Source organism: Nicotiana tabacum, chromosome 17 (genome assembly GCF_000715075.1).
Source record: "Nicotiana tabacum cultivar K326 chromosome 17, ASM71507v2, whole genome shotgun sequence".
Lineage (NCBI taxonomy): Eukaryota > Viridiplantae > Streptophyta > Magnoliopsida > Solanales > Solanaceae > Nicotiana > Nicotiana tabacum.
In genome coordinates this window covers 11,205,940-11,233,792 of record NC_134096.1, presented here as the reverse complement: position 1 = coordinate 11,233,792, position 27,853 = coordinate 11,205,940, and the positions used below count along the sequence as shown (strand labels likewise).

The 27,853-nt window shown below is 34.8% G+C and overlaps 3 protein-coding genes across 4 annotated transcripts; 1 reads left to right on the top strand and 2 right to left on the bottom strand.

Annotated features, from left to right (window-relative positions):
- Nucleotides 1-9,545: 9,545 nt before the first annotated feature.
- Nucleotides 9,546-12,741, top strand: LOC107832245 (small ribosomal subunit protein eS4). The gene is made up of 5 exons (XM_016660067.2): nucleotides 9,546-9,643; nucleotides 11,039-11,116; nucleotides 11,210-11,390; nucleotides 11,831-11,928; nucleotides 12,049-12,741. The coding sequence occupies exons 1-5, from the start codon at nucleotides 9,641-9,643 to the stop codon at nucleotides 12,481-12,483; spliced, it is 795 nt and encodes a 264-aa protein (XP_016515553.1). The 5' UTR covers nucleotides 9,546-9,640; the 3' UTR covers nucleotides 12,484-12,741.
- Nucleotides 12,742-15,105: 2,364 nt separating this feature from the next.
- LOC107832244 (transcription initiation factor TFIID subunit 15b) lies at nucleotides 15,106-24,309 on the bottom strand. Of its 2 annotated transcripts, XR_001658528.2 has the most exons (7): nucleotides 23,676-24,309; nucleotides 23,220-23,328; nucleotides 18,595-19,231; nucleotides 18,158-18,308; nucleotides 17,995-18,076; nucleotides 16,304-16,501; nucleotides 15,106-16,186 (listed from the first exon to the last, which is right to left on the bottom strand). XR_001658528.2 is itself a non-coding variant. In XM_016660066.2 (6 exons), exons 1-6 carry the CDS (start codon nucleotides 24,139-24,141, stop codon nucleotides 16,399-16,401), a joined length of 1,548 nt encoding a protein of 515 aa, XP_016515552.2. In that variant the 5' UTR covers nucleotides 24,142-24,309; the 3' UTR covers nucleotides 16,188-16,398. The 2 variants fall into 2 exon arrangements, 1 of the variants encoding a protein (XP_016515552.2); XM_016660066.2 differs by lacking the exon at nucleotides 15,106-16,186 and having other exon boundaries at nucleotides 16,188-16,501.
- A 1,487-nt stretch (nucleotides 24,310-25,796) lies between these two features.
- LOC107832246 (LOB domain-containing protein 12-like) lies at nucleotides 25,797-27,560 on the bottom strand. The gene is made up of 2 exons (XM_016660068.2): nucleotides 27,293-27,560; nucleotides 25,797-26,304 (listed from the first exon to the last, which is right to left on the bottom strand). The coding sequence occupies exons 1-2, from the start codon at nucleotides 27,449-27,451 to the stop codon at nucleotides 25,999-26,001; spliced, it is 465 nt and encodes a 154-aa protein (XP_016515554.2). The 5' UTR covers nucleotides 27,452-27,560; the 3' UTR covers nucleotides 25,797-25,998.
- Nucleotides 27,561-27,853: the final 293 nt, after the last annotated feature.

Here is a 27,853-nt window from a genome sequence, read left to right as displayed (position 1 = left end):
ACCGTGACTTTGGGTACTGCAGGCGTATCGAGGTTGAGGAGGTCATGGGAGTTATGCGTAAGATGAGTAGGGGCAGAGCGATCGGTCCAGACGAGATTCCGGTGGAATTTTGGAAGTGTGTGGGGAGAGCAGGTTTGGAGTGGTTGACTAGGTTATTTAATGTTGTTTTTAAGGCGAAGAGGATGCCGGATGAGTGTAGGTGGAGTACGGTGGTCCCATTGTATAAGAACAAAGGTGATATCCAGAGTTGTAACAATTATAGGGGTATCAAATTACTTAGTCATACCATGAAAGTGTGGGAGGGGGTGGTTGAAGCGAGTGTGAGGATGACAGTGTCTGTATTCGACAACTAGTTCAGGTTCATGTCGGTTCGTTCGACTACAGAAGCTATACATCTTGTTAGGAGGTTGGTGGAATTGTACAGAGAGAGGAAGAAAGATATTCACATGGTCTTTATTGACCTAGAAAAAGCGTATGACAAGGTTCTTAGAGAAGTTCTCTGAAGATGCCTGGAGGCAAAAGGTGTATCGGTTCCCTACATTATGGTGATTAAGGACATGTATGATGGGGATAAGACTCGGGTTAGGACAGTAGGAGGCGACTCTGAGCATTTTTCGGTTGTAATGGTATTACACCAAGGTTCTGCGCTCAGTCCGTTCTTATTCGCCTTGGTGATCGACGCGTTAACACACCATATTCAATGAGAGGTGCCACGGTGCATGCTATTCACCGATGACATAGTTCTGATTGATGAGTCGCGAGCCGATGTTAACGAGAGGCTGGACGTTTGGAGACAGGCTCTTGAGTCTAAGGGTTTCAAGCTGAGCAAGACGAAGATGGAATACCTAGAGTGTAAGTTCAGCGTTGAGCCTGGGGAAGTGTGCGTGGATGTGAGGCTTGAATCACAGGTCATCCCGAGTAGAGGCAGCTTCAAGTACCTTGGTTCGGTTATCCAGGGGGAGGGGAGATCGACGAGAATGTCACACATCGTATTGGGATAGGATGGATGAAGTGGAGGTTAGCATCTGGAGTCCTGTGTGACAAGAGAGTGCCACCAATACTCAAAGGTAAGTTCTATAAAGCAGTGGTTAGACCGGCCAAGATGTATGGGGCTGAGTGGTGGCCCGTTAAAAACTCACATATCCAGAAGATGAAAGTAGCAAAAATGAGGATGTTGAGGTAGATGTGCGGGCACACTAGGATATATAAGATTAGGAATGATGTTATTCGGGAGAAGGTGCACGTGGCTCCCATTGATGATAAGATGCGGGAAACGAGGCTTAGATGATTCGGACATGTTCAAAGGAGAAGCCCAGATGCTCTGGTACGGAGGTGTGAGCTGCTGGTTGTGGAGGGCACGAGAAGAGGTAGAGGGCGGCCTAAGAAGTATTGGGGAGAGGTGATCATATAGGATATGGCGAGACTCCAGATTTCTAAGGACATGACACTTGATAGGAAGATGTGGAGGTCGAGTATTAGAGTTGTAGGTTAGGATGTAGTTGAGTCTTGCCTTACTTCGTACCATTGTGAGACTAGCCAGGTGGGTTTTTTGTCTAAGATAGCTAGTGACAATGTTGTGTTTTACTACTTCGTTTTTCAGTGCATGTCCTATTTACTAGCTATCGCTTTTGTTTTGCATCTTTCTTCTGCATTTCATGGTGTTTCTATTTTTCCTATGATTGTTGTGGTGATACTAATATTGTCTCCTTTTGTCCTTTTGTCTTTTTGTTTTCTTGAGTCGACGGTCTTTCGGAAACAGTCTCTTTACTCCTTCGGGTTAAGGGTAAAGTCTGCGTACACACTACCCTTCCCAGACCCTATTAGTGAGATTTTACTGGGTTGTTGTTGTTTATAAATACTACATTAACAAATTACGTTTGAGTTATAAAATAAAAGTTAAAGAAAAAAGTGTGAGTTCCTAAAAATAATGATTGTTAATCATATTTAGCCAACTCAACAAATAAAAAAACAATGATAATAAAAGTCGTCAATCATCTTAGTTAATATTTTCAACTTAAGATTAATTCCAACTCCATAATTGCACTACTACAATTTCACAAGTTGTCGTGCTTCGTTTTTACTTTCACTAAGAACACATAAACTCTTGAAAATTTAAGAGTTTTTCTGAAATATTTATGAATAATATATCTTATTAAGTTCATTCTAGAAAATACAAATAGGTGAGCTAACTAACAAAATATATTTTTTCTCGCAAGTAAAATATAAATTATCTATTGCGTTAATCAATAAGAAATATTATAAAAATTGTAAAAGAACTCAAGAAAAAGAGATAAATATTGAGAACTTGGCCAAATAGGCTCTTACGCCGGAGAGATAAGGGGTCTTGAATATTTTCAAGGAGATTTAAGTCTTGTATTCAGTTGGAAAAATCATTGTATATCATTAAGGTGCATATCTAGACGACATATTTTAGATCCATAACAATTATACAAAATTTATGTTTCAAGATTATAAATTTTTAGTGATATCCATATTCCTAGCATCTTGGATAATGAGTCCAATTTCATCTTCTGTGTAGTTTTTAGCTACGCACACTATCAATTGTACCTTCTTATATCTTTCTACGTGATTGCTTTTTCGTAAATATTTAAGCCTTCTGTAATTTTTTCTTCGTTATAATATTTTTTCAAACAACATGTTCACAGGAAATAAATATGCTAAACACTCCTCTTGTAATATACAGAATAATATTTATAATATAAATATAATACTTATAAAAAATTACAAGAACATCATTTAACTTGGCTTGTAATTACAGAGTTGAATTGATGGTTGCAAGAAAATCACAAGAAGTTTTATCACTACAAAAATCTTGAAGTTACAAAACTACAAGAGCAATCTAAGAGTTAAAAAAGTTTACCTTAATTTTTTTTTCTTTTTTAACTAGAGACCTCTTTAACAGGATATTAATTAATAATATTAAATAATCATCTCCTACTTATTATCTTATTCTTTTTTTTAACCTACAAATTTTGCGACTTTACACTATTTGTTAGATTATTGGGATACTAATTAAAAGGAGTTAACTACTTATTCTCTTGTTAATTATTCTTTTTTATCCTAAGGCTTTATTTTTCTTAAAAGAGTAATTCATTAGCCAGACCTCTTTATAACAACACTTATATAAAACAATCACTCACTATAAAAGTCAATTTTTTCTCAGAATCGTTTTTGTAACGACCCAGTTGATCGTTTGGAATATCACAACCCCGTCCCCCCATTTACTGCTCAATTTATGTCTTACAGTTAATTTATGACTTATCGGGTTAGTTGGTTCGAGTTCGGAAGGATTTCGGAGTGAAATGAGACACTTAGTCTTATAATTAAAAACTTAAGTTGAAAAAGTTGACCGGATATTCACTTATGTGTAAACAACCTCGGAATTGAATTCTGATGATTCAAATAACTCTGTATGATGATTTTGGATTTAGGAGCGTGTCCGAAAAATTGTTTGGAGGTCCGTAGTGAAATTAGGCTTGAAATGACGAAGGGCAATTTTGGGGCTGGAAATTTTTGTGCTTTGCGATCGCGAAGCATTTTCCGCCTGGGCAGTGAGTTTAAGTTATGCCCATTTTTCATTTTTGGCGGATTGGAGCTCGGGAAGAGGCGATTCTCGGGAGTTTTTCAAGAAAAATAATGGGGTAAGTGTTCTTAACTCAATATTGGTTAAGTTACCCGAATCCATGGTTATTTTTAACATTTAATTGGTGAATTGAGTTGGAAAATTGTGAAAACCCTCTTGGTTTAATTTGAAGATTTGAGGGTCGAGCTGATGTCGGATTTGAGTAAAATTTATATGGTTGGACTCGTGGTTGAATGGGCGTTCATATTTTATAACTTTTTTCGGGTTCCGAGACGTGGTCCCCACGGACAATTTTCGGAGTGTAATTTCGGATTTTGTGGGAAAATATTAATATTTTGTTATGAAATTAATTCCTATAATTGTGTGGACTGAATCAAATTAATTGTGACTAGATTCGAGCTGTTCAGGAGTTGATACGCACATAATAGAATTTCTGGAGCATTTTGATCTTGCTCGAAATTAAATTCGTCTTGTTCGAGGTAAGTAACTCTTCTAATCTTGGAGCTGAGGGTATGAACCCTGAATATATATATTATGTGAATTGTTGGGATGTGACACACATGCTAGGTGACGGGTGTGTGGGCGTGCACCATGGAAATTATGACATAATTGTTTTCGTGGAATCAAATAATCTTGGCATCTTCTATGTAGTTTTATGTGCTAAAGAAATTGAACTGAGAATCATATTAAAAATCATGTTGAGGCTATGTGCCAGTATTATTGGGACCCACATAGGTCATATTGCTGTGAATTATTTGTTTTAAATTGAAAATTCACACTCAGTCATATTCATGTCATTACATATCATATCTCAGTCTCTGTTGTTATTTATTGATACATCATATCATCATTTTCGGGCTATTTTCATGACATTGTGAGCCCATGAGAGAGAGACTAGAGAGATTGATGACTGAGTGAGGTCGAGGGCCTGATTGTGAGGATAATTATGGGATCGGGTTGCACGCCGCAGCATGCCATATTGGCTTTATATACTTTATTATTATGGGATCGGGTTGCACATCGCAGCATGCCAGATTGGCTTATTATAGCACGTGAGTTGTCCGTGCAGATTATAACACTTGGGCTGAAGGAGCCCCTCCGGAGTTTGTACACACCCCCAGTGAGCGCAGGTACCTACTGAGTGCGGGTGCCGAGCGATTGTGCGGATTGAGTGATTGTGCGGATTGAGTGATGCTGAGGACTGAGTGAATTAATACTCTGAGAGTATGCATATAAGTTCATCTCTGAGATACATTGCATTGACATGCACACATGACATATATGCATAGAGATATATTTTTCCTCATGCTGTACGATATTACATCATTCCTGATTTCTCACACATGTTGGCAGATGGGCATATTGATGCATTTGTTTTACAATGGTTATCTAGAAAGAAAAATGAAAAATCTTATTTATTATTGAAAGAATTTTGGGAAAATTATTGTTTTCAAACTTATTCATATTTTTGGCAGCTCCGGTAAACGATTTGGCTTTTCATTGATGTACTTGAAAGGCAGAACTATTTTCATAAATCATGTTTTTTGCTGAGCATTTGATTGTTGAGTTACTTCTGGTATTACTTGTTTAAGTTGTTATGAACTATCGTTGGTTATTGAAGTTGGGACCCGACCTTGGTACAAACTCGTCAGTACTTTCAACCTAAGGTTATGTTTGTTACTTATTGAGTACATGTGGTCGATTGTACTCATACTATACTTCTGCACCTTGCGTGCAGTTGTTGGCTGCTGATGTTGCTGTGTTCGTTGGGAGCTGGATGTGAAGATGTACCTGCGTTCTGGTTGTAGCTGCCTCTTGTTCATGGTAGCCTTAGATTCATAAAACTCTGTTTATGCAATTTTCAAACAGATGATGTATTTACTTCATACCAGTTTTGTAAATTCTATTCTTAGAAGCTCATGATTTGTACTACCAGTCCTTGAGAAATGTATAAGATTTAGATATTTTCTTTTACTTAATTGTCTTGTTAAATTACATTGGAATTGGATAGTGGATAATTGGCTTACCTAACGGGTTGGGTTAGGTGTCATCACGACTAGTTGAATTTTGGGTCGTGACAGTTTTTTATGTTATGTTATAATATATGTCCTTTATAACATCACTTCACTATGGCATCCAAAAAATATCGGAACAAACGAAGTTGTTACAGAGAGGTTTGACTGTAATTACTATTTTATCCATTATAGGGTGCATTAACGGAGGGTAAAAATGGCAAATAATATTTTGTGAGACTAGCATGCGTCTCTGCTCGCGAGACTCTTTTAGAGCCAAAAGCCACCTAGGAAATGGATTTGAGTGTAATTGGGTATAATTACATAGTTTGACATGTTTGTCTTGCCAAGTAATTACTTGGTCAGCATGTAATTTGGTATAATTGGAGATGTGTAATTACACTCTCCAATTCTAAGGGGGGAGGTGGGAATTGGTGGTAATTACAAGGTTGCTTTTTAGCTTCTTTCTTTTTTATTTTTATTTTAATTATTTTCTTTATAACTTTTTATTTCCATTATTTTAACTTTTTATTTTATTTTTACCTTTAAATTTCTTTTTAAATTTTAAAAAATATATTTTTTGTACATTATTTATCTTTTATTTCTCTACCTTTACTTTTTGTGATTCCATATAAGTGCTCGTATATTTTATTTCTTATTTATTTTATTTTCTTCATTTACCGTAACTATGTTATTATTCTAGTTTTTGAAACTACACCTCCTAATATTAGAAATAATGAGTCATTAACAAATTTGACATATAATGAGTGATGTCGATTAAAGTAGAATTCCGTTGCTGAATGGGGTTATAAGCTTATTATGTTTTCTAATCTTAAGTTGTATTGACATTTATTTTTATTATGTTGGAATTTGGCATATGTTTAATTTTTTTTTTTTTGGATTTTAAAATTGTATTATATTTATGGTTCCACTTTACTTGTTTTAGTAGTAATGTATTGGCTTGTTATTTCACATTGCATGTTGTTCATTTTCAAGTTAGAATTGATTGATTAATTTTGTCAAACATTTGCATAATGTTATGACATTATATTTATAAACATTAATTTATTTTATCAAACATACATTCCATGTTATTCTTACAAAATATATGTTTTTAGTTTTTATAATTAATTAAACTAAATATTATTAATTTTAAATATATATATAAAAATTATTTTTACAATATTAGTTATAAATATATGATTACTAATTAGTGTATATTCAAGAAAAAATATGCATCTTAAATACCAAATCTAATATCATTTATACTTATATCAAAATTATCTATAGGCATATATTTATTATTTTTAACTTTTAAGTTTTGATAATTCATTTAAAATTTAATCTAACTGTATAATTACATTTGTGCAACCAAACATTACGCTTGTAATTACATTGTGATAAACAAACATGTCATCGTAATTACTATATAGTATAATTATTAGGTTGCGTAATTACTACCCTAGTAATTATACTAATTTTAATTATCGGGTAACTTTCCAAACAGACCCTTATAAAATTCAAATAATTTATTTTGCTCCTCAAAAGCCCATTGGAATAGAGTGGATGCTCCAAGATTTATAGCTACTAGGGATTGAGGATAGTATTGGAAGCTTTCTTTGATGAAATAAATGTGGCGACAAGAGTGCAATGTGGGAGCCGTGCTCCAAAAATCATATTCACTCTATAATAATTATGTTTTAGCTAGTTTTGATCTTTTAATAATCCTAACTTTTTCTCCTCCTTTTTTCTAATAAGCTTGAGTCGATATTCGTCTATGTGAGGCATATTTTTTTAAAAATATATTTTGAGGTTTTCAATATTCCTATTGTTAATAAGAGGCAGTTGAGAAGTTTGGGGTCGTCCTGTAAACTTGAAGGAATATTGTTTGCCCATGGATTAGCTCATTATTACTACAATTGCTATCATACATAATAAGTAAATAAAGGGTATGGTTGAGCTATTTTGCAAAGACCAAATAATCAGCTCTACTTTGACTGCATGTACGGCTGCTTAGTCATTTATTCTCCACTAAGCCACGTAAGATGGTACAATTTATAAGGATTTTCACTTTTTTGTATAAAGCGATAAGGTTAAAATTTCTATTACGTCCCATCATATACTGTGAGCAAGATAAATTATAGCCCATTTTCTATTGTATATATTGTTTAATATCTGCTCAATAATTTTAATCGTTTGTGGAAAAAAAATTAATATGCTTGAAATGTAGTCTAGAGCATTTTAAGTATTTTAAAACTCAGTTGAGAGCTTTGGAGTTTCTCCATTTTTTAAAATATTCTAAAACTATCGTTTGTATTGGAAAATTTTAATTTGAACAACAGGTGGTAAAATTTGATTTTTCAGGAAGACTTTAATGTTGAACCCATTTTAATAATTAACATAAATTCAAAGCAAAAAAGCAAGAACATAAAAACATTATCAAAATAATAGTGACTTTTACATGGTTATCTAGACAGAGTACCCATCTCTATTTATAAAACTTATCCCTTAAAATATTACATAAAATAATTGTGTACGTCATATACTGCATAATTCACTTACTACTAAAATATACAACAATATAAATAATCGAATCAGTTGTTAAAATAACATAGCAAAAACATAAAAGAAGACGTACCAGTAAAACTCTTATGACGACTATTTTGGTAATTCAAATATTTAGGATTTAAATCTTACTTGATACTATCTAAAATTACGTTAAAGCACGAAAAGATATTAGTTTTTTATTAAGATATACATAATAAGAAAAGCCAAACACTTGCCAGGGATTATTCTAGATGTTAAGATGTATTACAAAAACCTACAGCCATTATAATTTTTACAAATAAAAATTGATGTCACTGACGCATAGGTGACAACAAGAAAATGATAAAAACTAATTATCAAAAATCACACAATTACAATAAGCATGATCGAGTTTCCACATTCAAGAAGTATGCACCTTCATTGTAAACTTAGTTTGATTATAACTTTTATCATAATACTTGTTTTTAATGACACCTAATTTTTTGGGCATTGGAGGTGATTTCCAATGCACTTATGATAGTCTTGAAAAATAAAAAATCGTATTTGGGATTTTAGATTGGATAAGAAGAGAATTATATGTGTTGGTAAAAAAATTACTATTAGATTAATTGGACGTTACATGGACATGCGACAAAAATATATAAGTGCAATTGTCTTACTTCAAAAATATTGACATCAAGTATATACTTTTCCCATCCAAATATAAAATAAATCATGCATAAAAATTTTAAAAATAAAAATTAATTTATCAAAACGAAGAGTTGTCGAGATGTCACAAGTTTAAGGTACATTTTAGAATTTCAAATATTAGACCGATACATGTTCATCTTACAATTGCTAAAAGAGATAACACTTACTCAACAAGTATATGATAATTTCATTTTCTCTAAAAGTATTGGTTTGATGTATATGAAGATTTGCATCACTATTATACTTTAGTTGTCCTTTAATTTGCTAGTTGCATTTCTTAGTCCATTGTCTATATGTGTTTTTTTCCCAAAATAATATTATTAGTAACACTACTAGATAGCTGTTGGGCCTGGGCATAGCCCGGGCACACCCTCACTAGTAATTGAAAGATATTCAAGTATACGTACATACGGATCACAATATTTAAATGAAACAACATAAATATATCATTATTTAGTTATAAATTGAGGAAAAAATGGATATGAATTAACCATAGTTATAATAAAAGTATGTATAAAATATACATATCATGTATTCAAGCGATTGATGTAAACAAAGTTTTTTTTCTTTTAATAACTGGTCACTTAAAACGTCTTTTTATGGGAATAGTCAATTGATTTGAGGCCCAAATTATTAACCCAATAAAAATCCAGCCCAACCTTGCTACAGCCCAGTAGATAGAGGGCTTGCAAAGTTAAGTACTTAAACAAAATAACTAGGGTTTAATTAGCTCTCTCGTCTTCTTCACTGAAGCAGGAAAAACACAGAAAATCCTTACACCAACAAAATGGTTCGTTTTTCCGTCCTCCATTTCTTCACTTAATAAGATTTTAGTATATATTGTATTGTAAATGCATCTATTTGTTCATCTTTTAGGCTTGCTGAGTTTTTGTTACACTTTTTTTTCTTGTGTTACAGAATAGTTACATGGGATTGTATATATAGGCCTAAAACGTGTCTATTACAGTTTTTTAATTAATGGGTTTTAGAGATCTGAATTTAGCAACAAAAAAAAGTTCAGGCGTTTTTTTCCTGTATTTATTTAATTTTGTGTTAGTACATTTTTTTCATGTTTTATAGGATAGAGTTACACGGGAATTTTCTCTTCGACCTAAATGTGTGTATTACAGTTTTTTAATTAATGGGTTTGCAGAAAAAAATGGAACTTTTTGTGAAGGGCTTATTTGGTTTGTTTTGATTTTGCTCTGGTTATCCATGTTATCAAGAAATAAATTATGTGAATTGTTTTTTGATTTAAGGATCTGTACAAGGTTTCATTTGTGTTATTTCTCTATAGGCCTAATCTTCATTTTTTTTTCATGTATGGGTTTTAGGCAAAAAAATTCTTGTTTAATATTTTGTAGAAGACAATGTAGAGAACTGATGGTTCTAGAAAAAAAATAATTTTTATAGTATTGGACGGAGATGGGTTTAAACTTTAAATGGAGCAACATGGATAATGATGATTCATAGAGCCAACTAATTGAGGCGTTGTAGTAGTAGTTGTAATATTTTGCTTGTGAAACTTTATGTGATATTAAATGTACCTTCATGTAGTCTCCTTGCTGCACAGAGACTAAAAGTAACCCCAACTGACTACACATCAGTTGGTTTTTGTCCAAAGTGAAAAGATCATCTTTAAGAAGTGGTTTGTTTTGGAACAAGTCAACAATTCAACGGTGCAGGTCATCGTGAACGGAATCAGTATTTCTACGTGTAATTGTGGACAGTGTACTGGTTGTATGTAACTAATGCAATTCCTAGTTCCATCATTTTCTCGGGTCTATTCTATTGTCTTTGTATTGTACTCGGTTCCATTTCCCCCTTTCCTGAGATTTTTCGGGAAGATCAAAGAGACGAGTGTTTATATGGGATTGAGCTCTGTACATGATTTACATAACTTAATTTATAGTTTTAAAATGGGTTCAGCCATTCAATGGTTCTGACACTATAACTCTGTCCCTTCGGTATGGCTCGTGAATCCTGCAAACCTTGTGCATATGAAAGAGTGTATTCTTTCTTGAGATAATTTTGCTGTTGTTCGTTTCTAGTTATCTTCTTAGACCATAAAATGGTTGCCTGGCTCTGTTATATGCATCACACTATAGCATACCTGCGATGCTTTACATTGTTGAAACGTATTGGTTGATTTATTTACTAAACTTGGGTTTACATTTATGTACAGGCTAGAGGGTTGAAGAAACATCTGAAGAGGCTCAATGCCCCGAAACATTGGATGCTTGATAAGCTTGGTGGAGCATTTGTAAGTTAACCCTCTTGGTCATAGTCTTTTCTATGTAGTATTAGATGATTTGGGGATGTATTAGCTGAACATTTTTCTGTTTTTCTTCTATAGGCTCCCAAGCCATCATCTGGTCCACACAAATCAAGGGAATGCTTGCCGTTGATCATTATCTTGCGAAACAGGCTGAAGTATGCTCTCACATACAGAGAGGTGATCTCAATTTTGATGCAACGTCAAGTTATGGTTGACTCCAAAGTTAGAACCGATAAGACTTATCCAGCTGGTTTCATGGGTAAATACACTTTATCTACATCTTTTGTTGGTTTGGTATCTTTTCTTATACTCCTTTCATTCCATCTTATACGAAAGTCTTGCTTTTTACAGTGTTTGAACATCTGATTTATGTATTATATTGAGACTCTGAAAAAAAATATTGATACAATAGTTGAAAAGTTAGTTTTATAGTGAAAACATCACATTTCTTTATATATCTAAATGAATTTAAATTCTTAAAGTTGTTTAGAAAAGAGAATTGTTTCTCAAAAAGGAAAGAGTGGTATAAATTAGAGTTGAGGGGATCCGATGGATGTGTGGATCTTCAAATTAAGGGTGGTCAATTTGTCTAAAGAAGTCTATGATTCAAGAACCAAGTGACGTTTGTTGTATTTCTTTCCATTGTAGTATGCCTGGTTGAGCCCGTTGACAGTGAATAATGCTATTTTCTGTACACAGATGTGGTTTCAATTCCAAAGACTAATGAAAACTTCCGCCTCCTTTATGACACCAAAGGCCGATTTCGTCTTCACTCAGTCAGGGACGAGGAAGCCAAGGTAGCTTAATATTCTAACTTTTTGCATGTGTGACGAATTTATGTGTTAGATTCTTTTCTGTCCTCTAAATGTTTATTATTGTTAAACTGCTCTTATTTGATTTTTTTTCTCTTTTGGCAGTTTAAGCTTTGCAAGGTCCGCTCTGTTCAGTTTGGCCAGAAGGGAATTCCATACCTAAACACTTACGACGGAAGAACAATCCGCTATCCCGATCCTCTTATCAAAGCCAATGATACCATAAAGCTGGACCTGGAATCCAATAAGATTGTCGATTTCATCAAGTTTGATGTTGGGAATGTTGTGATGGTTACTGGAGGTAGAAACAGGGGACGTGTTGGCGTTATTAAGAACAGAGAGAAGCATAAGGGTAGCTTCGAGACTGTCCACATTCAGGATGCGTTGGGACATGAATTTGCTACCCGTTTGGGTAATGTGTTCACTCTTGGAAAGGGTACTAAGCCATGGGTTTCACTTCCTAAAGGTAAAGGTATTAAGTTGTCCATCATCGAGGAGGCACGGAAAAGGCTGGCAGCTCAATCAGCAACTACTGCTTAAATTTTCTTGGTGGTTTCATCCACCGTTCAAGTCAATTTCACGCTGTTGGAGCGTAGATGGAGAGTTAAGTTTTACAGTTTTGAGTTTGAATGTTTCGGTTTGTTTAGCAATACCTATTTTATTTTGCGAACTGCCCTTTGAATATTTGTTTACTTTGAATATGAGAGAGAGTGATTAAGACTCCTTTATGGATCAAATCTTGTTCTTTTGGTTCTAAATGTGCTTTACTTTGACCAGGTTTTAAGAGATATTTTGATAGCCCCGGTACTGCTTTATTAGCCTCCCCCCCTCATAATGATTCGCGCCAGTTTGTTTTCATCTAATACTCATTTATGAGTACTTGCTACCTTATCATCACAAAGTTATTGGATAGGCAGGTGACTTTGTCCATCAAGGTTTAGGCCACTAGGCTGTTTCGAGTGCGCCAAATTACTCTCTTTTGTCTGCTGATTTCTGCTATGAGCTGTGTTAAAAATGGTTGAATCGACTTGGTTTACAACTTTTTAAGTTCTTGTTTAGTTGTTTCTTTTCACATCGTTTTGGTGTATAATATGCGACTAGAGAGTATAGGCTAAATGGATTTTGGTAGATTGTTAAATATCTGTTATAGGTTTGGTTTTAGGCCCACCAATCTCACGAGGTAAAGCCTGTATAAGTGCAGTTGGATCTCACGAGATTGTATGTATTTTGAAAGCCCTCAAAGATGTGGAACAGTTTACCTTTAGTAACTAGTTTCTAACATATGTTTTGCTTTAGTTTCATTGACAAACTCGTTCACTTGATAAATATAATGTGTGGTTGCTCAAGCTTTATCAGTTTTTACTTAGATACTTGAGATGGTAGATAATTTGCTCGTTTGAAATGTTTTTTGGAAGGGAGATAACTTTAAACATGAAATTACCTCACTTCGCATTAAGGTTGTAATTATGTTTTTATTTTGTCTATGATCTCGATGATGTATTCTGGTATTCTTTTCACCTTACAGCAGGTGATTAGATTTTACTGATCCCTTTTTATCTTATTCACCCGCTCTTCCTTCACGGTGATTCCATAGTTTGTCATACATTGAACACACAATCAAGTTTGCTTAAATTTCAAGGCATGTCTTTCAGAAATTAACACGGAGTGACCTCCGTAGGGGATGTCTTGGCGGAATTTGATGGTGGAAAATAAAAGTTAATGATCAATTTACTGTTAAAATCGTTTGAATGTTGATAATTTGTGCTTAAACTTTTAGTCCAGACATAAATTTTAGTGATTTATTGTAAAAATCGCAAAATTTCATTCTTGGACATAGAAAGTGTTAAAAAAGACAAAGTGAATCTTTTTGATTTGGTTTTATTCGACTAGATTGGTGATTGTGATTTTTTTGTGTTGGTATTTGGAAGCTTTGTTTCAAATATGAGATAATTTGGAGTAGATTTGTGGTGGTTTGATCGAAATTGAAGTTGGAAATTTGAAGAACGCTTTATTAAAATAAACCAGAAAAAACATGCCAATCCAATAGGTTTCGATGAACAATTTAACAGATAAGTAGACAAAATATAACATCAACTCTACCGATCAGGTAGAGAAATCCCTGAAGAGCTGAAGTATAACAATCTGGTAGACTTCAATGAATAGATTAATAGATAAGTAGAATAATAATAGCATCAACTCTATCGAATTAGTAAAAAAAATCCTAAAGAGCAAAAATATGTCAAATTGGCAGACTTCAATGAACAATTCAATCCAGTAAAGAAATCCTTGAAGAGCTTGTGTGGGTCCACAGTCATTTTTTAAATACTGCAAATTTTGAAGACATTCCGCTAGACCATCCAGAAAAGTCCCTTTTGTGTAAATCTCAACATCTAAGATGATGTCTTTGGGTTAATGTTCCGTTAGGGATAAAGGACAACTGAAACTTCTTGTTAACGACGAAGTGGTGAAAAAATAGTTTATCCACTTATATTTTTTTTTCACCGCTAAAATTCCCTTTCCCTCCACCACCATTGCTACCGTTTCCGCCACCATGAACAATATTGAGGAAAATTTCAACCAAGTATTCATGGAGCGGGAAATCAGAAACTCTGAGTGTTCAATACATTAGTTCAAAAGAAATGAGGTTTGGCTTTAAATTCAGTTCAATTTGTTTTGCTTTTATGATACTAAGATCCAGTTACAAGAATTTCTTTCGTTGGAGTTTCACATATGCCCTGATTTTCCTCAGAGTTACTATAGGAACTTGGAATGTTGCTCGTAGACTTCCAGATGAAGATCTTGAGATTGATGAATGGCTTCCAGATGAGGATTTTGAGATTGATGAGTGGCTTTGTATAAATTCAAAATTGTTCATGATAACGGTTATGGTGGCAAAGGTGGTGGAGAGAGAATTTTGGTGGTGGAAAAATACATAGAAGGGAGGGGGTAAAATGGATTAGGGTCGCTGAGGTGGTATGCTACGTGGCATCCATCTCATAAGATGTCATTGACACATAGGATTGGATGTCCACCTTGCCCAAACTTGAAGAGGGGTATATTTGAATCAGAAGTATTACGACAGGTGTATTTGAACCCAAAGTATAACGAATGATATATTTAAACCTTTTCTCGTAGTACAAGGTTATATTTGGACCTTTTCAGTAGAACAAAAGGACGGATTCGAATTTGAAACGCAAGAGAGCAGCCATTATTAGTATTTAGTAGTACAAGTTTGTCAAAATCACCATTACTACAAGAAAAAAATGCAATAGCAGAAAGTAATCACAACTTTCAGACATTTCGAGCATCTTTTCAAAAGAATATCCCATCACTGCAGCACTGGGCTTGGTTTTGCCAAGGAAAGGAAAAAGAATGATCCTCCTCCTACTTCGTCGAGCAATCTCCACTTACGTGAATATAGGACCCATTTTATTCTTGAAGCAAAGAACCAAACCAAGAACACCATTGAGAACAGATTGACCACTAAGACACTACTAATACTGCCCACTCCGGATAGACTCCTATAGCTCAGCAGGAGGGGACTTAGTACCTCCACTGAAATGGCATTCGTTCAAAACGTTATGTAGGTGCCACCCTTAGGAACATCAAATTAGCTCCTGGCCACCTGATCAAGCTATGTCGTCCTCATCAAATACACAAGCTATAGCATTCTACTTCTCCGTTCTCACTATAAGTTTCCAAGTCAATACCATTGAGACTACGGGAAGCTCGGTCAACAAACAACAGTCTACCAACACCACAATTTTATGAAATGTAAAACCATAAAAGAGAAGTGGATAGAGAGGAAGAGACAATCCTGAATCTCAAACTCCTTCACTCCATTCTGAACTTGTAAAAAATGCAAGACTAACCAAAGTCTGATTCTTTTCTCTACCAAGTATGCCACAGTATTGAGGACCCAGCTCAGCAATCTCAAAAGATATAAGAAGATTCTTTGTACTGGCTAAAATAGGCTGATTCTAAACTAGATGGTCATTTCTGACCTGGACATTAGCTATAACCATAGAAATGATAATTATAGCTCGAAAAAATTTATGTTCTAGATGCACCTAAAACATCACATTCGGCACCATGTGAAGATGCCAGCATGTGCGAGCGCACACATGCAAAAACATTATCAATTAGCTGAATTAATGGAGCATTTTAGATTTTTCAAAGAAGCAACACTCACCTGAACATTTCAACCTACCTTAGCAGCATTTTGCAGAACATCCACTCGCCTCTATAAAAACATTCACATAATAGCTCACATTAATCAAAGTTTCAAACTGGGGAACCCCTTAATGTAGGAGACAGCAAGGAGGAAAAGGGTATTGCTCAGAGTGAGTGAACAACCTACCTCTTCGTCTCCAGCTAAGGGAGTACTATATCATGGAACTAATTAAAAAACCCTCCCACCACATATTTTTAGTACATAGATTGTCTGGTTGAATTTCAGTAGGGACGTGATCGGTTTCCACCATGAAAATTTCGATCTGGACCAGAACCATAGTTATCTCTGCGCCGGTCACCACCATATCCACCTCGACCACGGCCCCTATCAATCAATAAAAAAAGTCAGCATAAAGGATTCACATAACCATCTTCTTAGAGATATTTTACTCTCTAGGCGGGCACAGATATACACCCTCAGAGTTCACAATAAATAATTAATTCCCTCACATTATCTAACCCATTCTAACCCATAAACAGAATGATACCACCAGACCAATAGATTAGACATTTTGCCCACTTTAAGCTAAAATTTAAGAAATTAATAACAAAAGAGCACAAAGTGATATTTAGTTGGATGGTTACAAGAGGCTAGAGAAGTAACCAGCGAGCAATCAAAGCTGATAGAAACACGTTAGGATGCTGTCAAAAGCTTTGGGGTCACCAATAAGGAGTGTTTGTAGATGCAGACAGACCGAGGGTTAAATGGATAAAGCGTTTGCAAACACTCAGTATAGGGAAGTATAATAGATAATATGACACACTCTCAACTTGAAACTTTCAGTTTAATCCATGGTGATGGACACATTCTGCGAGACTAAGGGGGTTAAAACCAGTTCGGCGTAACCTGCACCTAAGCATAAAGTTACAAACATCATTTTAATAGCAGCTACAACAACAACATACCCACTATTATCCCACACCGTGGGGTATGGGGAGGTTAGTGTGTACGCAAACCTTACCCCTACCTTGTGAGGAGAGGGGCTGTTTTCAATAGACCCTCGGCTCAAGAAAGCATAAGCACCACACTAATGAAAATATAGACAAGCAGCTAGTGCTTGAAATTAAACTTGACGGTTTGAAAAATAAATTGAACTCCACTATAGAATCTTAAAAAAAAAAAAAGGGAGGGTGGGGGGGTTGGGGGGGTTGGGGGATGTAGGTTGGCGCATTCATCCAGGACCGGTCACCAGCCATTATAAGATCACTAGTAACTAAAGTGAAAATTTGCAAATAATACTTGCAACATTAATTAGAAAAAAGTACCTAGATGTAAACTTTCACTGCAAGTAATACAAAAGACAATCATTACCGGTAATAAAGACATCCATGATTGCTCAATCTTGCAAATTCTTCAAAAAATATAAAAAAATGATCATCTAAATAGTTAAGCCGCTTTGGCTTTGTCAAGGCTAATATGAAAGCATTATGGTTTACAAGGCATACTAGTTCAACCAGCTGGAAATAATTATGGTCCTCACCACACATAAGTATACTACAGCAATGGTCCAAAACCCCCAACCACTAGCAGAGTACTTAGATAAGAGCAAAAAAGATGGTACAAAAAACCAAACGACTGGCGGTTTCCACCAAGTAGAGACAATTACAAAACGATCAAACTGTACCAACTAGCAAGTAGACAATTCCATAATCTCATTAAAGACGTGTTAACTCTGCATACATGCCAAGGCATAACTTCAAAGATATATGTGCACTCTTAACATAAGTGAGGAACAACAGCAAAAGCTGGAAGTCATGTGAAATGAAAGTAATTAATTCAAAAGAAGATTGATCAAAGGATAACATCATATGACTTACCCAGAACCATATGCTGAAGGATCCTTTGGTGCAGACTTCTCAGCCATTGCAACACTGATCTTATAACCTCTGAAGTCGTAATCTGGTAAACATATTCATGGTTAGCGGGTAAGGCATTTACTGCATAAGGTAAAAAAAATCAATAATCGTTCTAGTTTTGTACTATTAAAAAAGCCTCCAGCTGAGTGCGCTGCAGAAGGATCTTCATATGACAATACTGCATCTCCTTTGTTATTTCCTTTTTCATCTGTATATATCTTTATGCTCCAAGGCCACTGGTCTTTGTAGCCTCGTTTTTGCTTGATTCTTGCCACCTACAGATTAATGAGGAAGGAATTAAGCATCATTCCAAGGCATAGACTACCAGCTAGTCACAAAAATCTATCACTTCTTCTGATGATAAAGCCAAGGCAATATTTCTACGATCAGTAAAAGACAAAACATCAGAATACTAAGTATCCAGATATGTTATCTTCATGCTCCAAGAACCAATACCACAATAAACGACATGGAGTTGTGAAATAAAGAAAAATAATGTACTGCTAACAGTAAAAAATAAATCTGAAACGGAAATAATAACCAAAAGAAATTTCATATTACTTGTCCAATGCTTCCAAAAAGCTCTTGGAGTTCTTCAATGGTGACATGAGGGGGCAAATTTGAGATGTATATTCTTGAGTTGTCACAAGAATCTCCACAATGCTCATCACACTGCTTGACCCTCGCTGGAGCCTCAGCACTGCTATGACTACCTACTTTTTTTCGAGGACCACCACCATATCCTCCTTCTGGGCCACCCCGACCATCACCATGTGTGTCAGATTGTATATTCCGACCATAGCCAGCAGCACTAGCATGTGAAGGGGGATATGATGGAGGTGCACCACTGTAACTTGCTGGCGGAGGAACTGCATCAGGGGCGTAGTCTGAGTTGTCACCGTAAGTATTGGACGGTGGTGGATAGCTGCTATCAGGGCCTCCATAAGATGGACGAGCAGCTGGAGGACCCTGACCATAACCACCATCAGCTCTTCCCTGATTACCAGCATACGAGCCATTTCTATTGCTTCCGCCACTCCCTCTATCATAATTATCACCCCTCCCCCCTCGATTATTTCCATATCCCCCACCACTTCCACCTCTACTGTAACCGCTACCACGATCATCATTACCCCCAGGCGAAGGTGCACCACATTTATTACACTCAACTCTTCTAGCAAAGTTCAAGTTCCCACAACTACATTCAAATATGCCATAATTAGTAATTTCAGACAGGAAATTAAAACAGCTATTATTTCATAGTTCAAATGAGATACTTAATAGCTAATTAAACCCAAGAGAATATAACTTTCATACTAATACTTCACAAAACTCCATAGAAATTGAGAACACATCAAGCTGGTTTCAATTTCGATCATCAATTCACAAAATGCTGTTTTTCATAGAATGATATGGACATAATTAAAGCTTGTAATGAAGACAAAGACATCAAAATAAAATTGCACTGAACTTTGAAAAGCAGAGCCACTTGTTGTCTTTAGGCAGATACAATGTGGATATAAAACCAATCACACCCTATGTTCAAGAATCCCTTTGTTAATCATTTTTTCATGACCTAGAAATCCATCTGGGGTTAACCCTAGAGGACCAACCGCAGCCCTCAAAAATCGGCAAATTTGTTCCATTTCGCATAGTTCATGGGCAAATTTGACTCCTCGTTATACCCCTCTATTTTCGAAAATAGTCTAAGAATACCCCTCGTGATACTATTGGGTTATTTACACCCCTGCAGTCATACTTTGGGTTCAAATATACCCCTCATTTAAACTGAGGGACACGTGTCATCGTCATGTTAGTCAATTCTAAATATATCCTAATTAATTAAAAAGACTCATTACCCATACCCGAAAAATATTTTTTTTTTGTAAAAACTGGAAAAAACTAATATGTTTTTTTTACTAAAAACTGAAAAAAACGAAAATATTTTTTTCCCAAAAAACTGCTTTAAAAAAACTGAAAAATATTTTCTAAAACAATATTTTTGTAAAAACTGAAAAAAAAAACTGAAAAGAATTTTCTAAAGCAATTAAAAACTGGAAAAAACTGAAATATTTTTAACTAAAAACTGGAAAAAAAATATTTGTTTTTCAGTTTTTACAAAAACATTGCTTTAGAAAATTGCTTTTTAGTTTTTTTTTTTTTTCAATTTTTACAAAAATATTGTTTTAGAAAATATTTTTCAGCTTTTTTTAAAGTAGTTTTTTTGTAAAAACTGAAAAAAAATATTTTCGTTTTCTTTCAGTTTTTAGTAAAAATAAATTCAGTTTTTTCAAGTTTTTACAAAAACAATTGCTTTAGAAAATTGATTTTCAGATTTTATTTTTCCAGTTTTTACAAAAACATTATTTTAGAAAATATTTTTCAGTTTTTTCTAAAGCATGAAAAAAAAAATATTTTCGTTTTTTCCAGTTTTTACAAAAATAAATTGCTTTAAAATATTGCTTTTCGGGTATGGGTAATATGTCTTTTTAATTAATTAGAAGATATTTAGGATTGACCAATAGGACGATGACACATGTCCCTCCGTTTAAATGAGGGGTATATTTGAACCCAAAGTATGACTGCAGGTTTATAGATAACCCAATAGTATAACGAGGGGTATTCTTAGACCATTTTTGAAAGTAGAGGGCTATATTTGGCCCTTTGCCGATTCACAAAATGCTGTTTTTCATAGAATGATATGGACATAATTAGAGCTTGCAATGAAGACAAAGACAATCAAAATAAAATTGCACTGAACTTTGAAAAGCATAGCCACTTGCTGTCTTTAGGCAGATACAATGTGGATATAAAACCAATCACACCCTATGTTCAAGAATCCCTTTGTTAATCATTTTTTCATGACCTAGAAATCCATCTGGGGTTAACCCTAGAGGACCAACCGCAGCCCTCAAAAATCGGCAAATTTGTTCCATTTCGCATAGTTCATGGGCAAATTTGACCCTTTACCCTTGTTTCCAACTAAAAAGAATTGTTCGTAACAAACTGTTATGATTTTAGAATTTGAATTAAAATGAAATTTTAAGTTGGAATGAAGTACCAACTTCTTAACCTCTTATATACACTCCTATATTGACACATAAAATCAATGTTCCACAAATTCCACTCATTATGTAGCAATAAGAATTGCAATTTTCTTGCCAATTTCTATCTTAAATTTCTTTTGTGTATTTCAAGCATACAATGTTGAGATTTACATGAATGTGCATGGCACTATTTTGAACACATTAGCGATGGCGAGAGGAAGACCATGAAAACAAATGTCTCAAGACACGTATTGAATTCAAACCTTCTAAAACTAAATTCTCTTTTAGCTTCTTAAGATTTATTGTTCATAATTGATTAACTTGCTCTAAATGATTCTCTTAATTAATCTTCATTATACTTCTATTATTTTCAGTTTTAATTTTTTTAATTTTAATTTGAAACTATTGTCCAGTATGCTTTAGCTCCATGATACTTATTTTTGGCAGCAGGAAAAATAAACTCACCACCATCAGATATCCTTGGTAGCTTTTAATTTGTAGATTGTTTCTTTAAGATTATTGGATGAGCTATGTAATTTATTTATGTAGGAATAACTTTAATAATAGAAGTCTTTTAGTTAAATCCTGTTTTCATCTTGCAACTATTTATAATATACATGTATAAAGGAATCTCCATGTAGTAGCATGTTTTGAAATACTTCTATGACCAATCAAGTTAATTACCGCAAAGATCTATAACTTCTTTTCTTTGCTTTGCTCTGGTTGTATTTGATGATTCACAATACAACAATTGAAGAAAGTACAAGGAAACATGCAGATATTTAATGTGATTTTCTAGGCTGTTTAGGTGTATCAGTGTTGCGCAGAATAGATTTTCAATTTCAAGGTTATCATTCATGTCAAGTATTGGGCATTGTCAGCATTAACCGTAAAATGCTTCTTTGAGGGTTCTTTGAATTGATTAAGCTGAAGATTCATGCAGCAAAAATAAAAGTCAAAGTTGCACAATCTTTGAAGTCAATGATTTTACAACTAACTTTTCTCAGAAATTAATTTTACCCCTTTTCAGAGTTTTTTTTTTCCTTCTAAAAATAAGATCAGTTAGGAGTTGAGACTAAAGATTGCTCAACCATCCAATCCAATATTTTGTTGAATAGCTAAACCTAAAAATATGTAGAGTCTCCTTTCCTTTCTATTTTTTGGGTTCAAGTTTTATGATGGGGTTCATGTTCCTTCCTTCTGCTTTGAAAGTAACTGAGCAAATGAACTCTGCTTTAAGCTTAACTCGTGGAATCCCCTAACCTAAGTCACTCGCCTTCAATTCAATATACACTAAGAAAAAGGCAAAAATAAACTTGAGCATACAGAAGCAATGGGTTAAAAGTGGTTTTCATTTCGTTTTTTAAAAGATGGGAAACAATTATAAACGCAAGGTTTGAAAATGAATTTGGGGTTAATTGAACGCAAACTCACTTTCTCTAAATGTGAGGTACATTATGCTATTGAGTAATGCTTGCAGGTTACATTGCGGGAATCGAGACTCGAGACTGAGATGGTTCGGGCATGTGAAGAGAAAAGACACAGATGCTCCGGTCAAGAGGTGTGAGAGGTTGTCCATGTCGAGTCTGAGGAAGGGAAGGGGTAGGCCTAAGAAGTATTGGGGAGAGGTAGTTAGGCAAGACGTGTCATTGCTCCAGCTTACCGAGGATATGACATACGATAGAAAGGTGTGGAGGTCGAGGATTAGGGTTGTAGGTTGACAGATAGTAGTGTGTTCCTCCTAGGCGTACCGGTAGAACTAGGACTATTTTTGTATTATTTTATTCATGGTTCTTTACTATTATTTGATGTGTCATTTGCGTCGTTACCATAATACATTGTTGTTACTATTGCTTGCAACTTGTTGCTTTATCTCCACTGTTCCTTGAGCCGAGGGTCTATCGGAAACAACCTCTCTATCTCTATAAGGTATGGGTAAGGTCTGCGTATACACTACCCTCCCCAGACTCCATTTTTGTTGTTGTTGTTGTTGTTGTTGTTCTTAAGGAAGCCAAATAACATAATTGACATCATTAATATTCTTTAGTATTGTCCGCGGGCGATGCATGAGTTCTAATACTAGTTGATGATAATAAGCAGAAACTCCAAAAGAATCAAGAAGGATACTGAAAACCTTACTTTGGATTAGGGCAACGCCAATCACCTTCCCTCCCACTTCCTCCACCGCGACCACCACCTCTTCCACCGCCACCACCACGATCTCCTCCTTGATATCCACTACCACCACCTTTCAATTTAGACATATATGGATAAGAAATCATTCTCAATATAGACCAGTTTATGAGTTTTGAGTTCTATGGGTATTCTAGTATTACAGGTAAATCTCTTGATAAATATTAATTAGTAATCTCATAAATGAACAAAATAACATGTATAATTGAGGTGGATGTAGCCTTTCGGCGCCGGGATCCGACACGGAGCATAAATTTGAGTTCAATTCTAGAAACCATGAAGGTTGAACCCATCGATCTTAAATCTTGAATCCGCCTCTGCATGTATATAACTTATTAAACTCACAATTTATATCTTATGATAATTTATTCTCCAAAATTTGGAACAAGGATAGTCTAGTACCTTGATTATGGGAACTACCACCACCATATCCTCCACTTCCTCTTCCACCGCCTCTGTCACTGTTACCATATCCTCCGGTGCTGCCTCCATAACTACCACCTCCCGCACCATATCTTCCACCACCCGATCCACCATATCCCCCTCTGCTGCCCGATCCACCATATCCTCCTCTGTTGCCCGATGCATATCCACCTCCTCCAGAGCCACCGTATCCACTGCCTCCAGAATCACCGTATCCACTGCCTTCAGAACCACCGTGTCCACCGACACCGGAGCCACTGTATTCACTGCCAGCGGAACCACCATATCCTCCGCCGCCGGAACCATCATATCTACCAGTGCCTCCCGAGCCACGGTATCCATTTCCTCCCGATTCACTGTATCCATCACCGCCGGAGCCGCCGTATCCTCCGTCAGTAGGCGGCGGGGAAGATACGCCGCCGTCGTACCGGTAATTACCAGCCATCGTCCGCGGCTTTTCTTACGACAAGTATCTGAACGATAGAAACGAGAGATCCCGTGAAAGGCCGGGTCGAGCTCGAATTATATATTGCTGAGTTTGGTATAGTGAAAGAGGAGATTTTTTCCCTTGGGTAGTAGAACCACGTGGAGGCGTGGTCTTTTAGTTTCTTTTCTTTTTGACTCAGAACAACTTGATATCTCTAGTTACAGTCTCTTTATTTCTGACCCTTTCACGGGCTCTCAATTAGACACATTAATTTGTACAAAACCATTCTAATGCGTATGCGAATTCAAGATTTAAAGTATAACGACATCAAGGAAGATCTCAAATTAATATATAACGTAATAACATAGTCAAATATTATTAGGTAATTAGTGTATTTATTAAAATAGATATAGAGTCTGAGTAAAAATTATTGATTTTACGTGAATTCATACGTTATATAATAGATCTGTCTTTGTTCATAACAATTGATCATACTTAATACTCCCCTTGCCTCAAAAGAAATGATATTTTTTATATTTTGAGAGCCATACAAATTGTTCTTTGATCACGACTTTTTTCATGTACTTTTTAAATATTTTAAATTGTTAATTATTTTAATTTATAATACTTTTTATACCGTTATTAAATAAAAAATTTGGGTCCATATTCATGATCAAATTGAAGAAGTTTGACTCTCCACGCTATCCAACATCCATTTTCTTTCTTCATCTTCATGGACCACCACCCGTGATATAGATAAAACTATCAATCACATAATTAATATTTCACTAACTGAAACAGTGACAAAAATGACTTTTTATTTTTTTAACGTCAAATATTTTGAAATCAAGATAATTTGCTATTGCGACTCGTATTTGAAACCAGAAATAGTATTGTGTAGTGATACAAAAGATTTACTGATTTAAATGTCAATTCATGATTTAAATGTAAATGTTAACCCTACTTAATTTTTACTCCACTTATGTCATAGGCTACGGTTTGACTGTATATAACCGCATTATTTAGGCTGTATTTGTCGCTCTTTTTCTATGGTTTTCTTTCTTTTTTTCTTCCTTTTCCTTTTTCGAGTTATGTTCTTTTAGTTTTTTTTCCCCTTCCATTTTCCAGTTAAAATTCACTCCCCCTCTAGCTCTCTTAATTTCGGTCTTTCCTCATTAGCAATTTTTTTATTTATAAAAAAAACATTTAAGCCCTCTACCTTGGCCTTAGAGAGTGATAGACCTATAGATAGCACTAGATTGGGTTCAACTTAATTCATTTTAAATTTTTATGTTCAAATCATAAATTATATGTGAAAACCATTGAAAAATAAATTCTTACATTTCTCCATGTGACTTATAGATCATGAATTCGAGTCGTGGAAGCAGCCACTAATGTTTGTATTAAGGTGTGTTATCTATATCACACCCCTAGGGGTGCGGTCTTTTCGCGGACCCTGCATAAATACGAGATACTTTTTGCACCGGACTGCCCTTTTTAGTTAATTTAGTGATAGACGCTATATATTTAACTCGTAAAATTTAAATTCTAAATGTGAGTATTCTCCGAGATTTATGAAAAGCAAATGGTGGAGCTGCCTTGACCATCACCACCCAAATCGGAACTTGTAAAAAAGACAGACAAATTATAAAATTCCTCAGCTAAGTACTCAAAGTGCTACAACATTTCATTAGTTAGACGTCCAAAACCTCGAGCTTGTTAAAAACAAGATGAACAAGTAAGCGAAGTGGTAAATCCAACAATGGATTAATTTGCAGGTTCGACAAAACTCAGTACTTGAGGGGCTGAACCATATATATACGTGCCAAAACAAAAGAAACAGTCATAAACATTTCGGAACCCTATTCTCTCAACTCATAATCCACAACGTCTAAATTCTTCTCCCGCCACTAAGTAAGGGCTGCCAAAGCTCAGTGCTTGAGGAGTTGAACCATCATATTGTTCCATTTGAATTGCAGGCAAATTAGGAGCAGACTCTTGCTGCATTTGGATGCATAATATCTCTGTTTGGGCCATAGCCAGTTGCATTTCTAACTGTGAGACTTGATTTTGTAAATAAGAGATTGCACCAACACAACCATAAACAGGATCTCTCATTCTTGCATTTGCTTCATACACTAAACTGTTTACTGCATCTGCTCTCTGCTGTATTGGAAGTTCCTGAATATAAACAAACAAAACATTGAAGAATTAACTTAAGTAGCTGTCCACCCAACTACTTAAACTAAAAATAACCGGCGGATGTATAGGTTAATTATGTATGTACGATATGTGTATAATCTTATATAATTAGTGTATAATCTATGTATACTAGCTAGAAAAAGTAAACAGTAAATCCGACCAACTATTTGTGTTAAATCTTAATAACATTAACCTAGACAAAATAAATAAATCATACAGATGTTGCATAACATGAACATAAACAACCCTGTGAGCCTAAAAAAGTATAGACGCGTTCCAATTCAAAAACTGCTTCAACGACAATTATGTCCTTCCAAGTCCAACAAAAAATTAGTTCAGACTTTATTAATAGGTCACGTTAAAGCAATTACAGATATTGTTAATTGCTATAACTATAAGCATTATTTGGTAACATGATAAAAGTGATAACTACTCCTAATTTGTTATGAGTAATTAGTTAAAGTACACCGATTATCTTATGTGTAAAAGTAAATCTCTCATGTGTAAAAAAAAAAAAGATAAGGTCATAAAACTAAAAATAAGTTTGTAAATACCCATAAAACTATTTGACCTAGTTAAAGAGGAAATGGGGCTTTTAGTTTATAGTTTAAATTATATTCATTTGCGCTGCAAAAAATATTTATTTAATCATGTCACTTATGCGGATCCAACCTATAATTTTATCACCGATTCCATCTGAAGTCTATAAATTTTTGCGTAAATTTTACTAACACGGCAACAAATCAGTAGGTCCGAATCCATAATTTTAATAGTTTTTATGCTAAGAATCCTAAATATTGAACCAAAGAATTAAAATTCTAGATCTCCCTCTGCTTATAAAGCAATCATAGGTAATCTCTACGATAATTATTAACTAATACTCTGGTAAAAATGGTAAAGCTATTGATATCTTACAAAATATTTAGAAACAAAATATGAATCAGATTAATTAAAAAATAATTGAAACCTGTATCATCTTGCTAATATTGCTAGCACCAAAAACCTTGTGAACAATGGCAAACTTGTGTGGGTCATCTGGAGGGAAGTAAGGAGCAAATATGCAGTCTTTGGCACAACGACGCCTTAATAATTTGCAGGAAGCACAAGGAGAAGTTCCTCCTCCCATTTTAATTTGTGCCAAAAAAGACAATTACTCTTGAACAAAGAGAAACTTCTCTTTAATGAGAAGGAAGAGAGAGGAGATAAAGTAATTATACAATTATGGCTAAGCTAGGACAAAGTGTGTAGTTTGGAATAGAATGATCTGGGAACACCTATTTATAATGTTTTTGCAAAGTGTGTACAATTGATAATGTACATTTTTTACGGTAGCTAACACCTTGTTTGGATGGTTGTTACTTATTGTATTGTATTGTATTATTACTTTATATACGATGTTTATTTTGATTGTTATTTTAATTTTATTGTATCGTATTGTTAAATCCGTCCTTACGTAACGACGAAAAATGCCACTTTATATAATGACGGATTTGGTGTGGTTACATCGTTACCTTGCTTTTTTCTCTCA